At 40.9% G+C, this 15,160-nt stretch overlaps 1 protein-coding gene across 2 annotated transcripts in view; it reads left to right on the top strand.

Moving 5' to 3' along the window:
* lmtk2 (lemur tyrosine kinase 2) overlaps positions 1 to 15,160 on the top strand; it is a 28,196-nt gene that overhangs the window by 3,591 nt on the left and 9,445 nt on the right. For both annotated transcript variants that reach the window (XM_023283619.3, XM_055005113.1), the window contains exons 2-9: positions 3,259 to 3,392; positions 3,535 to 3,688; positions 5,871 to 5,947; positions 6,230 to 6,348; positions 6,656 to 6,743; positions 10,171 to 10,301; positions 14,137 to 14,221; positions 14,859 to 14,980. In XM_023283619.3, the coding sequence (XP_023139387.2) occupies positions 3,259 to 3,392; positions 3,535 to 3,688; positions 5,871 to 5,947; positions 6,230 to 6,348; positions 6,656 to 6,743; positions 10,171 to 10,301; positions 14,137 to 14,221; positions 14,859 to 14,980 (910 nt within the window). The remainder of the gene's footprint in view (positions 1 to 3,258; positions 3,393 to 3,534; positions 3,689 to 5,870; positions 5,948 to 6,229; positions 6,349 to 6,655; positions 6,744 to 10,170; positions 10,302 to 14,136; positions 14,222 to 14,858; positions 14,981 to 15,160) is intronic.

Here is a 15,160-nt window from a genome sequence, read left to right as displayed (position 1 = left end):
TTAACTTTGCAGCACCTGCAGGGCATGCTGTCATTAGCTGAACTGATTCTCTTACATTTAGATTCAGCTGGGAATGCCTGGTCATTACTCTGTCTGGGATATCATTGTTTTTTTCTGTCTTTGCCTTGTTATTGAAGTAAAACACTGTTCCTTCCTATCAGACGCCTCTATTGTCTGTTTCTATATGTCATTTGGTGTCCTGTCCACAGCTCATGCCACATTACATTCTGATTGTTTGTACACAAGTACAGTATTTTAAGCAATGTGTAGTCTGGATCCTTTATCTCACACACTACAGACATATTTTGTTTTATGTATGAGGCAGCGTCTTTTATAAAGAGAAATTCTTTGTCATATTGCTCATTCAAATTTCATGCTCTCTGTGGTTTTGATTGATGCTTGTTGAAGAGGTTCAGTCAGGTTGGGCTGGGTCGTGTTATTCCATTTATGTCTGAACCACAAAGGAGAAGCCTTCAGACTTAACAAGGTCCCCTCACCTTTCTCCTGATGAGAAGTCACAAAGTAAGAAATGCTTAAATTTAACAGCTTCAGGTACACATAGCCATTTATAGCTACACATCCACTGGGCCGGTGTCTTGACTGTGGGCCTTTTTAATCTTTAATTCCTCTTCTCATCAATATTTCACTGCAGACAGTTTCTCTATTGCAGTATTTAGCACAGAGGAGAGGTTTGTGGAAAGAATCCTGTAGAAACAGCCGTCAGTTACTACTGATGGCGGCCTTGGTGGCGACGCTAATTTAAATGCATCGCTATACATATCTTTTGATGTTCCTAGAAAGTTCCATTTTGCAGAGAATGATTTAGAGTTGTAATGGCAACACAACCTTCAGTGGTAGTTTGTTATTTGCATGGCAGCTTTGGAGACACAGTTCAGTATTTGTGAAACGTAAGTCACAGTAATGAGTGCAGAAAAGCAGAGTGCGCTTTTATTTTGATCATAACTAAAGAGAACGGATGGAGCCATCTTTTCTATTTTTGTCAGAGATGACTCGGTGTTCTGTGGCAGACTCGAAATGAATCTCAATCACGGCTGACACTTTGGTTCATATCTAATGTTCCCCAGGGAGTCAAAGTGATTGCTGCTCAATCTCTTCTTCTCTCTGGATGCAAAACAACTCCGTCTGACCAGACCTGACTGGGAGTGAGGTCGCTGCTCTGCTCTTACGTCAGGATGATTTTAAAGAGAATATTTTATTTATGCACATTTTTGGGGGTGGCAGGGTAATTAATTCAGTTCCACACGGGACCTTTGTTTCTGGGTTTGGGCTGTGGCTGAAGTCAAAAACCTCCCACCACTGACTCATACTGACACAAAGGAATCTGAACGCATTGTTTATAAGTAAACCAGCTGCATTCACAGTTGCTTTTAAGGTGTTTACGAGAAAGTTCTGTTCAACTTACAGTTAAATTTGTCCCTATTTCCCAATTTATGTCGGCAAACAACAAAATTAAAAACTATAGGCAACGAATATAACAGGAATGCCCCATTTTCTCTTCTTGTCAGTGTAAGTAGTTTTGAACCTTTATTCTACCCTCAGCAGTGCTTCAACAAGGCAGAACACATAATCAATCATGTCACGCACATTCAAATGACTATTTCTTTTGTCAGAATGCTTAAGTAAATAAATAAATTTATAATAAGACTTGCTAAGAATACTGCAGATTATTCAATTGTTAAAACTTCTACTAATCTTGACATAAATGTGAGAACTGTGTTATGAAATAGGGTATATAGCATTCAAAATAAGTGATCATTAACAGATTAGACGAGGAATTAGATTAGGACAATTCTCTTTCATTAATTGGTTAAGCTCTTTTTCAGACTGATTTTGCTCTGCACACACAAACAGTTGAGAACATTAAATAATTCCAGTTTATCGTGGATGGAAGACTATTTGACTATTTATTTGATATTTTTTTCAAAGTGTGAATTTATTAAGTCTTGTTTTTGATTTATTCTGAAGCGGCTCAGACTATTTGTGTTGCCGTCACACTCACATCCTGGTGCAAAAACATGAGACACCTCGATGCGGGTTTGTAGTCTGGATGTATTCAGGACACAACTTCATGTGACAGGACCTGGCAGCTCAGCAGGAGGAGGCTCAGTAGAATATTCTCCCTGTAGCAGACAGGCTGTACCTGAGAAACTACAACCAGTGGGAGACAGAAAAAGCACAGGAGGGAGAACAGGAAGGAGTGTTTTACACAAATCCTCACTAGTCTTTCACTAAACAGTGTGCAGAGATTACATGTATGAAAGGTAGTGGGAGTTACAAAATAAGAAATGCATTCATTAGGTTTCCTACAAGAGAAAAAGGTGTTATCCATAAAGCTAAATGTAGTAAGAGGCTTTGACTTTAAACTATACGCAACCATGAATAAAGCTACCAGGCCGAATATATTTTTGTTTCTTAAACTTTCACCAACATTTATTAATCCTGCTGGGCAAAACATGGTATGAATTTGGTATTTCTATTCCCTGCATTATAAACTTCTCCCTCTTTTCTATGTGAATATTAAGGAGTTGACTGAGCCTCTTTACTATTTTGTGTGCAAAACAGTCTCCAGTAAAAGATGCTGCACTGAACTGTAAAACTCTGATGGTGTAAATGTGGGTTGGCATCAGCGTAGTGAGTGAGCAGCAGCTGAGCAGCGCAGTGAGTGGGTTGCAAGGCTGCTGTCAGTCCTGACACTTGAACTGCTGGGCCAGCAGCATCCTCTCTCCAGCCGACCCACACCTGCTGTCACCACTGGTGCACCATCAGCAGCTAATTGGCCGGCGGACACCCCCACAACTGCCTCTCTGAGCGGCTGACGAAGGATAGAGGTTGGGTGGACTGGTCTGAGGAGTCATGGTTATTGTCGCGTCATGTTTGCAGAAATTGTAAACCTAAACAAACATCGCTGCTCTTTGAAATGATCGTATGTGCTGCACAGCGTTGCAGCCTGGCATTTCTAACCACTGCAGTGGAGTTGCAGTGAGCTTAAGAAGTTGGATTGCGAGAGCACTGTGGAGTTTATTTTAGTTTTTAAGCCTAAATGTACCTTTGTTGTGGGTGGATTTAGAAGAGGAGCCAGTACACCCCTCAAGTGCTGTATTACTGTCAAAGCCACTTATGTTTATGCTTCTAACTTCCCACAATTGTCAGGCGCCTTCCTCTATTCTCCTCCAAATTATTTTTGAATCACAAGCGTGAATGATTCAGCACATTTTCTACCTGTTTTTCTCATTTCAGGTGGAAGCACAGGAGACACTGTGTCTGTGTCGCTCTACCTGTCCCTGGTGGTGTCTATGATGGTGCTGGTGGCCTTGGTGGTGGTGCTGGTGAACTGTGTGACCTGCTGCAAGGAAAGAGAGATCAACTTCAAGGTGAGAGTCCTGCACAGCCTCACCTGCTGCCACTGGCTCCGTGGACTGTGATTGAATTCAGTGCGATTGAAGATACGCGCTGTAACATCATGTTGTGGCATCAAGGCAGGCCTGTTTTGATCTCTGATTTTTGTTGCCGCAGGAGTTTGAAGACCACTTTGATGATGAGATCGACTTCACTCCGCCAGCAGAGGACACGCCGTCTATGCAGTCCCCAGCTGAGGTGTACACCCTGGCTGTGTCCCCCGTGGCCCTGCCTGGACCCCCACACCTCCAACCTCCAGCCCGCATCACAGGTCAGACACATCCCAATCCACAGACAAACAGATTCATTTAAAAAAAAAAAAAAAAAAAAAAATTAACATTTATTTAGCCATTAGTCACATTGAGTTCAGAGATCTCCTTTACAAGGGAGACCTGGACAAGAGGGCAGCAGCATCATCACATTAATAACAAGAAAAACACTCAGAGAGCGCAGAAGTCCTCCAAGGCTGCTCATTCCCCCATATGGCATTGTCAGAAATGCAGTATTTTTTTTGAAATGCAGCATTTGTTTATTATCGATCAGAAATCACAGCAACATAATGTGTCCATTTAATATAGATGTACCCACAAACAAAATGACCTTTTGCTGAGCACAGGCGTGTGTTATGCATGTGTACGTTATGTACGGATACTGAATCACATCACCTAAATATGTAGCGGGTGGCGGGAATTGATGGGACTCAGAAACACCCCCACAATTTAATCAGTTGTTCCTTGTATCATTTCCGATGGATAAGTCCCAATAAGTCGTCAGCGATAAATTTGTAGTAGGATCACAATCATGTGATCATCAGCAGACAGCTGACATAGTGTTCACTTGTTGTCATAGTTACAGTGACACCGTGCCACTATCTGGCAATGATACAGAAATCTTTAACAAATCTGTGGATCCAGACTATAAGTTGCATCACTGCCAGAATCTAATCACTTGGTCCTTGTGTCATTTCTGACCTTCCCTGAAAATTTCGTCCAAATCCATTTGTCCATTTTTGAGTAATGTTGCGAACAGACAGACAAACGTACGGCGATCGTTGCATAACTCTGCTGCGTTCCTTGGCGGAGTAATAAACAGCAGATAAAATTAACAGCACTAAAACTTGCTCACATATAACCCTTGCACACAGACAAGTAGATTGCAATGATTTCACCTGAACTTTAAACTCATTCAGTGTAACAAGGGCTTGAATTTGAAGTTGAGATTGTAATTTATTCCACACATTAGGTGCCAAAAACCTAAAGGCTTTCTTGCCCAGTTCAGATCATACTTTGAGGACAAATTTCAGAGTATCCTTAGATCAGAGATTATAACTTAGATGTTTCCTTATTAAAAGACAAGACAAATGGGAAGAAACAATACCCAGAATAGTTCTGTAAATAAACACCAATGACTGAGACGTAGGACACTTAAAGATGTCCAGTTAACTTTAGAATAGAACACATAGTGGTGAGAAGAGGGACCGCATTTGATTATGAATCTCAGCTCCCCTTGGTACACACTATCCAACATGCTAAGACAATTAGCAGAAGCCTTCATGTACGACACATCTCCATAGTCAATAACAGGCAAAAAGGTTGTTTCCACCAATTTGTGGAAAAGCAAGACTTGTTTCTGTAGTAAAATCCTAACAAGAGTTTCAGTTTTTTTACAACATACTGAATGTGCTCCTAAAGAGACAAGCGGTCGTCAATTAAAAATCGTAGGTATTTAAAAGTAGATATCAACTCAATTTGTTGACTATTTCACAGTGTTGATCTCACAGTTTTTGAAGTTGTGAAGAACATACATTTTGTTTTGTCTGTGTTTGAAAGAAAGTTACAGATGACAAAGTTGTTCCTGTTCTCTATCAAACACAAGCTGTGAATACTTTTATTTGATTTAACCAGGAGGGATAAATCCATCAGCTCAGACATGAAAACATTACAGCCAATGCCTCATATATTGGACACAATTTAAGCTTCAATCAATCAATCAATCAATCAATCAATCAATCAATCAATCAATCAATCAATCAATCAATCAATCAATCAATCAGTCAAGCATGTTTTTCATCAGGTAGTTTAGTTTTTTTCTGTTGTCAGAGGTGCCATTTTCATCTGTCTCTGTCTTTTCAGCGTCTATTTTTATAATTCTATATTTGCAAATCTAAATATGCAAACCTTCTAAACCTAGAAATCTGCGCAGAATGTGTGGAAAAATGATGAATTACCATGTGCCTTTAATAGTTTGCATTGTAATTGGGTCAATGTAATTCCAGAAGAGAGATCTGAACAAGGCTGTACGATCTGATAGGAGTCACACCTCTGGAAAACACTTTATCTGCAAAATTTAGTTTTTAAATGGTTGATTAGAAATAGGCCAGTAGTTCAGATTTAACCTGTGGACAACCAGCTAGGACAGTCTTAATTAACGTTGTTTTGTGTTTGGTCTCACAGAGGGATCCGCTGGCTTCCAGGTAGCACGTCACAGTCTGAGTTACATCCAAGAGATCGGCAACGGCTGGTTTGGACAGGTAAGGCTGTTTTTCAATCTACGTGTTCTGCACTGTCAAAAAAAAAAAACTGAAAATGTTAAGTAATATCAATGCTCCATTTGAATATGTTTATTCTGTACAGCCTTTAACCAGAGAGTGCTATGGAGAGCTACTAGCTGCTCCGGTACAGATTGTTCTTTTTGAATCCCTGTCCTTTCCCCTTTTGTGTTATTTTTTCTTCAGTTTTTGTCACCTCTTTAACAGACGTGTGTTTTTTCATTACTTCTTGTTTAGTCTAAAGTGGGTTTTTTGCATGATCAGGTCCTTCTGAGTGAAATCTACACAGACCCAGGTGGAACCAGAGTGGTGGTGAAGGAGTTAAAAGCTAATGCAAGTGCCAAGGAGCAGAATGACTTCCTGCAGCAGGGGGATCCGTACAGGTAAACACAGACGGCTTTCTCTTTGAGCTCTATAACCCCCCTTGGCTTTGAGCTTTTCATCAACTTAGCTATTGCTTTTTCATTGATTATTCCAGGCCTGTTAGATTTACCTCATTTAACCATAAATGTACCAGTTAAAGTGATATAAATAGCTGCATGACATCACTGTCGTGTCAGCAGCACCCTCTACCTTTCCTCTTCCACATTGCATCACACTTAATCTCCTCTAAGACTGAGTGTTTTTTAAGCTTTCTTTTAGGCCTAATTACCATTAAATAAGCGGCTTGTTGTGTTGTTTTGTCCTCAGAGTGCTGCAGCACCCAAACATCCTCCAGTGCCTCGGACAGTGTGTCGAGGCCATCCCCTTCCTGCTTGTTTTTGAGTACTGTGAAATGGTGAGTGAATTAATAATAACTAGCTCATATTTTTAGATTTAACCCTGTGTTCATGGGAAATAAATTGGCCTATTCTTAATTTGACATGTAGCATGAAACATTATGGGTTTCTCCATGTAACATACAGCCTTAGTGTTCAGTAATTGAGAGGTTTTTACACTTCCTCTTTTAGAAGTCGGAGATTTAGCTCTTGTCAGTGTCTTAAGCCCTCATACTCATAGGGCAGGACCCCTTTAAAAACTGTCCATCATGCTGGCATATGTGACCCACCTTATTGACCATCTGGACTGAAGGCTTACTCTCACAATCCCAAATTAGCTCTTCCATTTATCATAACATATTGAAGTGACTCAGACTTCTTTGCTGATTTATTCACTGTTTCTCTATCTATTCTGGGTGGGCTCTGCGTGAGGGGAGCTTCCCTTCCCCTTCCCATCCCTCCCCTCCATTACTGCCCTCCTCCTCCAGCCGGAATCGCATAGTTACTCTAAGCTCGGGTCTTCTCACATTCCCACCTCGCCCAGTAAAGCAACAGGCTCCATTTACGCTCCTCTGGTGTCAGCTCCACCAGTTGCTGTTTGTGCGTTTTTATGGCCAGCACCTTGTGTTTTGGAAACCTGTGGCTCTTCCTGTGACGAAGCCCCAAAAATATAGGGAACCTTTGGTGTCTGTTTGATTTTAATTTATCAGTCTTATTAGGACAAACCTCATTTATGACCTCATAGTTGTGTTACAAGGATTCAATTGGTGTATTTAAATATTCCTGTTATGTTGAGTTTTTATGCAAATACTCAGTCTGCAGCCTGCTAACATACACAGGTTTCATTTATGCTTCTTTGATGTGGAGAATAATAAATAATAAATGCATTTCTGCTGCTTGGGTGACACAGTCGCTCTGGGTTATTGCATCTCCACCTTGCCTCCCATCGCTCTGACCTGGTAGCATGTCCAGCCCAGTCCAGTTCAACCCGCCTTGCCAAACATTGCGTAACCTCGTCGGGCTGGGGTATTGTCAGCTGCCCAGACCTGGCAGACGCCCTGGCATTGTGGTCTTTTCCCAGCCAGCTCCTAGTAATGCCTCTGACAGGACATGGAAATGAGTCAAGGTGAATGACTTATCGCAAGTGCGTGCGAGTCATTAGGGAGGATAGCGTGATGAAGAGCACAACCTGTTTGTTGGGGGTGATAATGTGTGAGGGTAGCACAACTGATTGATGTCTATGCTTGTTATCCATCGCTGGATAAAGGTTTTTTAGGACTTCATCCAACTAGGATCTTGTCTTACACAATGTGCCTTTCCTTTCTTTCAATAAGAAAAAGTTCAGTTTGATTAAAGTGACACAGTGATTCAGTTGGTGTATAAATTAAAAGATGACTTGTATGTGGCTTCTGTCCACTTAAGACCACGTCAGTCATCTTCTAGATGTCGAAACACGAAATGCGACACTGCAGCTGCACGGCGGACAAGGTGAATCCCAAAACGCCAATATACTGTGACGTTCCGAGTGACAGCCCGTTGATAGATGGCAGTTTTTCCATGCTGTATCACCCGTGCTGGGTAACCCTGAGTCAAAGCATTTTAGACATCAAAATACATCCAGCAACTGGTGCGGGGGCCACAGAATGTCACATACCGTAGCGTGAGTGACAGCCTCTAATGCATGGATCTTCTGCCTGGTGCCTGAACAGAACTGTAGTTGGACCTTCTCCGCTTCAGACAAGAGCCGCCCGACTTTTGGCTTTTGAAAGCCGTCGATCTCGTTCATTTATTGCAAGAATGAGTTGTTCTTTATGTTATTGTCGTGGCATTATACATTACTGCCTGTGGTGTGTCCTCCTTATGGGTAAAGCTGCCCTTATGTGGTTGGCGTCCGTTTTGATTTCTGGCGGCTAATTGACCTTCTCAGAATTATTGATTTTTATGGAGCTGATTTAACACAGATGATTTTTGGTTTTAGCCAGTTTTACATTTCTTCCAGTCGTCCACTCACTGTGTTTAGCTATGAAATGTAGTCCACTTCTAATACCCACTAAGCATTTAATTAGTTTTATTTATTTTCATAACTCGATCACGTGGTTGTGGCTGAGCTGAATCTGCGTGCTGGGAACTCGCCACATTCTTGTTATTCATGGACAAGACACTAATTGTTTTAGCCTTTCACAGTTAATGTTATTTCATTTACAGCCCTGGATGATCTCCCACTCCATCCCTCCCAGACACCCAAACCTAATCACCTGCTGCAGAAATGTCTTCACAAATGAAGACAGCCACGCGGTATCACTTTCCATACATTGAATATAGCTCTTCAGCGAACGCTCCTTCCCAGAGCCGTGTGGGTTTTTGTTTGTGTGTGCAGAGGTGAATGTGGATGAAGCAAACAAATAGTGCTTACGTAAGACGACCGATCTAAGCTGCTTGTAGAGAAATAGCTCAGGGAAAAGTAAACCCTTTGTAGAAACACATGCACAGCCCCCTAACACACACTGAGCTGCATTCTCAGGAGCTGCATGTGACCTGACATTTTTAACAAAAACGCCTCATTTTATGGGACATGAGTACAGTATGTTCCCCTAGGGTGCCGGGAATCTCCTTCATTCCAACAAAAACACACATAATATACAACTGTTTTTACACACAGTCGTTTGAAATATCCATTCACTGTGTTTTGTAGTGGAATTTCAGGAAGGCGCCCAGTACAGTGTACAGTGCTGCATGGACAGTTTGTCAAGCACAGTCTGTCAGGTTTTGGGGAATGATAACCACAGGTGTCCACAGGAAGTCACTAACGGTTTTGAACCGAGACACAACTGAGATCCTGTTGTTGTAATTCAAATTTATAGTCTTCCAGGATTCATTCCAGCCACAAAGACCCCTCCAAATATCAGTGAACTCTTTGTTTCAGTTTCGCTTTCGTGCATTGACTTCTCACATTGCTGTCTAACGAGTTAACAGGCTCCATTTTAGCTTTCTTTATGACTCTTTTGGATGTATACAAGTCTGTTTATTATGTTGAGATGTAATTAATGTCTAAAGTGCTTCCACCTGCTTCCCTCTCGAGGAATGTTGTTCTTTTCTCCTCTTTACTCACAGACGCTGGAACCCATTTGGGAGCATGCACAGTTAATTTCACTGATCTGAGCTGTACTCTTTTATTTATAAATCTCCGTGACACAGCATAGAGGTCCATTAAACAGGGTTACCCTTATTTGGTTCTCTCACACATCAGCAGTGAGAAGTGCTGAGAGGACAGGAACAGGAGGGTCTGCTGCCCCCGTGTGGCCGTCTCTGCACATTACATTTAACAAGAATCACTTGTTAATTTCCTCCTATTGCTGCAAAACAAATACAGTTCTGCTGGATTTTTGGACTGTTTATGTTCGATTTTGGTGCGCTAATGAAGCTGTGTGTGTTTGTGTATCCCTGCAGGGGGATTTGCGGGGTTACCTGTCTCAGCAGGATTGGATGTTCAGGAACGCTGAGTTGCTGCAGCTGCAGAGGATGGCATGTGAAATTGCTGCTGGTGTCACTCACCTTCACAAACACAACTTCCTGCACAGGTAGCACTTCAGAGCTGCAACACTCGAGCAAGCCTCATAAAAACACCACGATTGTATAAATGAACTGCATCCTTTAGTTGTATCTTTTATATACTGAAGTCATCTCATGGGATTCACCTGATTTCATGTAGGATTCAGTTAGTGTTTAGTGACTTTTCCTGAAGGCTTCGTTGTCCATGATTAGTTTGCTGGTTCAATTCCAAATTCAAATGTTCATCCTCCCGTTTTTTTTAAACTGTCCTTACAGTTGTTTTTTCCTTTATGTCCCTGATAGAAAAGTTTTTGCTTTTGTCTCACTCACTTGGACAGCTTTTGTCTAGTTCTACCTGATTAATGTTATATTGGGCTTTCTAAAACAAGGGTGTCAAACATACGGCCCGTGGACCAAAAGCGGCCCACCAGAGGGTCTAATCCGGCCGGTGGGACAACTTTGCAAAGTGTAAAAACTATGGAGAAAATATTGTAAATTTGTAAACCCTAAATTTCAAATGATATCCAGACCTTGACAAGTTGTTTTGGTCATAAAGTAAAATACTAGATTGTTCTGATGCCTGTAATTAAATGTTTTGTGCCTTTTTGCAGATAAATTGTGATCTGTAGGTTGTAATGTGTAAATGATAAACTGAAGCATAATGTTGTTGAAATTTAGCTTATTTTTCTTGACAAATTTCAGCTTGTTCATAGTGTTTTATAAAAAGAGAGTACCTTAAATCTGAACATTTTCAGAATGTGCTTCTTTGCACTAAAACAAATGGAAAAAATTGGAGTTGTTATTTATTTATAGGTCATTATGCTCTGATTTTACTGGTCCGGCCCACTTAAGATCAAATTGGGCTGAATTTGGCCCCTGGACTAATATGAGTTTGACACCCCACACTCTAAAACATCAGCATACTTCTCATAAAACACAAATATTTCTGTCTTAAATGTTTGAGCCAAGGCAAACTGCTCAATATTTTTTAACAGTATGTCACAAACCTGTAGTAATGTTACTCTAAGTACCCAGCCATAAACATTCTATGAAATGATGATAAAGGCAAAGGGCAACTGTCAGTCTTACCTCAGAGCCGACTGTCCAACCAGTCTCAGGAGAACCAGTGTTCTCCAAAAAAGGTGTGTACAGCGGAGAGGCTGCGTTTCATTTTCATTTTTACCCCACCAGTACTGGATGTCTGGCCGGCAGCCAGCAGGGGTACAGGGGGTGTCTGGGGGTAACATACGATGCTCAGCTCATCAGCTCTATTTTGCATGCTCAGAATAAGCTCAGAGGGTTCCAATTACACAGCTCCCATGCATTGCCACAGTGTCAGCTGTCCGCTGCCAGAGGGATATGATGATTCTGCTCTTTGCATGTAAAAGGATAGCCTCATATTGGGCGTTGTGTTTTAATCCTTGTTACAACTCAAACGGAGTTCGACAAGCCGCCCTCTACGTGGACTCATTTAATTTACAATCGTAAAAATATTTCTGTGGCACTTTTACCCGCCAAAAGTAAAAAAAAATCCCAAAAACGGTTACACCAGCTGACAGATGCCGATGGCCACATGCTGGAGGAGATGTATAAAGGGGCTGTTGGTGGTGCAGCGCCTCAGACACAAAACCCTCCAGGCCAGAGCTATGTGGGCCGATGTCCAGGGCTGAGAGTCCAGAGAGCAAAAGATCAAAACACACACTGCATTGTATGAAATAGTTTATTTTTATATAAAAACAAAAACAGTGGAAGAATCTATCTTTTAAGGTGGGGGTTAGTCGTACACTGCCGTTCAAAAGTCTGGGGTCGCCCACACAATCTCATGTTTTCCATGAAAACTCCCACTTTTATCCATGTGCTAACATAACTGCACAAGGGTTTTCTAATCATCAATGAGCCTTTCAACACCATTAGCTAACACAATGTAGCATTAGAACACAGGAGTGATGGTTGCTGGAAATGTTCCTCTGTACCCCTATGGAGATATTCCATTAAAAATCAGCTGTTTCCAGCTACAATAGTCATTTACCACATTAACAATGTCTACACTGGATTTATCATTCATTTAATGTTTTCTTTAAAAAAAAAACTGCTTTTCTTTCAAAAATAAGGACATTCCTAAATGACCCCAAACTTTTGAACGGTCATGTAGCTCTTTGTGTATTTTCTCTGACATTCACCACCAAGAACTTTATTTTCATCAGTAACTCATATTACTGAAACAAATTGACAGTTTTTACTATAATGTGTGATATTCCAGCACCCTTTCGGAGCATTATGTGCTGTTTCTAAATGTTTTGTCTCAATGTTTACATGTTTGTAAAGGTTGAAGAAAACTGGTTGTTAAATTGCTTCTGTAAACATTAGTTTCATTGTCCTGCTCTTCAGTACAGTACGTCCCTCTATGCAATGTGTATTTGATTCTGTATGTCGCTCTAAAATCAGCAAATCTCCACACTGTGACTAATTACATTATGTTTTTGATGGGTTTTATTCATTGTTGCATTAACAGTTTCCTCAAATGCACGTTGCCATTTTGTCAACTTAAAACTCCTTCAGTCTTTAAGAGCAGACTCAGTAAGTACAGTAGGAAAAAATAGGATAAAACAATAAACAACAACAACAAAAATAATTGTAAGATCCAAAGAAAGCACAGTAAAATGATAAAAATAAACAGCAGGTTAAGAAAAGACCATACGGTAAAAAAAGTGATTTAAAAGAGGACACTAGGTCGGTTATTGGACTACTTGCTAATTTGAGAGGTTGAGAGTGTTCCTATTCGTGAAATATAAAGAAATTTATTAGGTATGTCTTCTAATTTATTCTCTCTCTTCTTGAAATTAAGATTAAATCATTGCAGAGGAAAAACTGCTTTTATTCTGTGAAGCATATTCCCACTAATCATCACTCACAGTATATTTGCTCAGAAACCAAAGTTTTTCACATAAAATATCAGCATTTGTTTCAACATTTAGTCATTATTGTTAATATTTTATACAGTTAAATATTTAATGTAATAACAGGCTGCAGGTTGGAGTGTTTTTCATTTAAATATCTGTCCTGCTAAGTATAAAAATAAATAAAAATAAAGGTAAGATCAGGTTGGGACGCTAGGTGTGGTGTAATCACTGCAGCGCCTCGCATTAGCCTTGTAGGGTGAAGATGCTGGACTTGTTTCCCTCTTACTGTATGTCGGGCCGTCAGCCAACAGCAGAGGACAGGGAGGTTTAAAATACGTCTCCATTTATCTTCCAGGGGTTTCAGTGGCTCTGACAGTAGCTGGGCTGCGTGCACGCAAGAATACTAGCGTCAGCAGTGTTTGTCATTGGCCGAGTGAAAAGGACTCAGGACCTGTGCACAGGGAAACCGAAGCCTCCCTCCTCGTTCGCTGTGAATGAACCACCATATGCTGGCTTAATGAGCAGACACAGCCTCGGAGCTTGTTACCGTCCCCCCTGGCAGACCAACAAAAACTTTGCATAGCCTGTGTTTCCCTCTAGAAACTATATCCCGCTGCTGTTATGCACGAGTCAGGAATAACCCTGGTGTAATGTGAAGAGCAGAGAAAATGACAAGGCCCCTGTGTTAATTCCCTGTGGACGCCTAAATTATGTGTGATCCTTTCCTGTCTACCCCATTTTAGATTCTTGTTGATTAAACCTAGCGTCAATAAGGTTGATTTCTTCCCTTTAACTTTGCTTTATACACACAAATGACAATGCTCAGGCGGAACTAAACTAGCAAGAGCAGGAATCTGATAAATATTTTCACTACGCAAACTTCCCCTGGAGATTCAGAATCTGTGAAATGATTTTGTATTTGCAAATGTGTGTAATGTTGATGTTTTTGTCTCTTTTCTTGTAGTGATTTGGCTCTGAGGAACTGCTACCTGACTGCAGATCTAACAGTCAAAGTGGGAGACTACGGAATCGGACCCTACAGATACAAAGTGAGCAGTCGCCTTTAATTTCAGATTTTTTTATTATTGTAATTAACTTTATATTGTTGAGGAAGATGCAAGATACATAAAATAAACTGAACATGAACCAGTTACACTTGTAAGCAGACGACAGTAGATGTCTAACCATATTTTGTACTCTTGTACTGATACACATCTAAAGTCTGCTTAGGTCACAGTTAATGTCTTGTTGCGCAAAGATTCCCGCACGACCCGGCAGAAAATAGATGTTTTTCATCCGAGGCTGTTCAGGTGTTTCCTCTGATCGACTTTATATTTCACAGAAGAATTAAGGGCGTCCTCTCGTGTAACTTGACACGCCACATATGTCCTAAGGCAGCGCTGTCTGCTGCATTCCTTAAATACTGCTGATCTGTCAGTTTGGCTGTCTGAATTTAATACTCTCAAGATAAGGTCACCCAGTGAATCTATTTCTGTAAAGAAAGGGGGAGGCAACATGAGAGTTCACTGCTGCAATGAGAGCTAATAAACCGACAAATTTCTCCTGTTGTGGTGCTTTTCTTACTCAGGTTGTGTTTCTTCAGGTATTTGGGAGAGTTTGTAAAAGCTGTGTGAGTATAAATGATCACATCTGACTGATATTTATTGTTTTTTCATGTCGTGATAGGAGGATTACATCATCACAGAGGATGATGTGTTTGCGCCCCTTCGTTGGCTGGCTCCAGAGCTGGTGGGCGAGCGTCATGGGGGAGTCATTACGATGGAGCAGACCAAACCCAGCAACGTGTGGTAGGCACCACATTTCAAAACCACACTGAGACTACAAGACCTTTTAGTTTCAAAACCATAAGACAAAGCCACTGTAAATGAGCCTGAACCTAATCCAAATATATATAGTTATAAAATAGCACTCTTGAGGCAGAAGGGAAGACTGAAAATCACTAAGATTTGAAATCCTTTATTGACAAC

This window comes from Amphiprion ocellaris, chromosome 19 (assembly GCF_022539595.1).
Source record: "Amphiprion ocellaris isolate individual 3 ecotype Okinawa chromosome 19, ASM2253959v1, whole genome shotgun sequence".
NCBI lineage: Eukaryota > Metazoa > Chordata > Actinopteri > Pomacentridae > Amphiprion > Amphiprion ocellaris.
The sequence above is the reverse complement of the archived record's forward strand: the minus strand, read 5'-3'. Positions and strand labels throughout refer to the sequence as shown.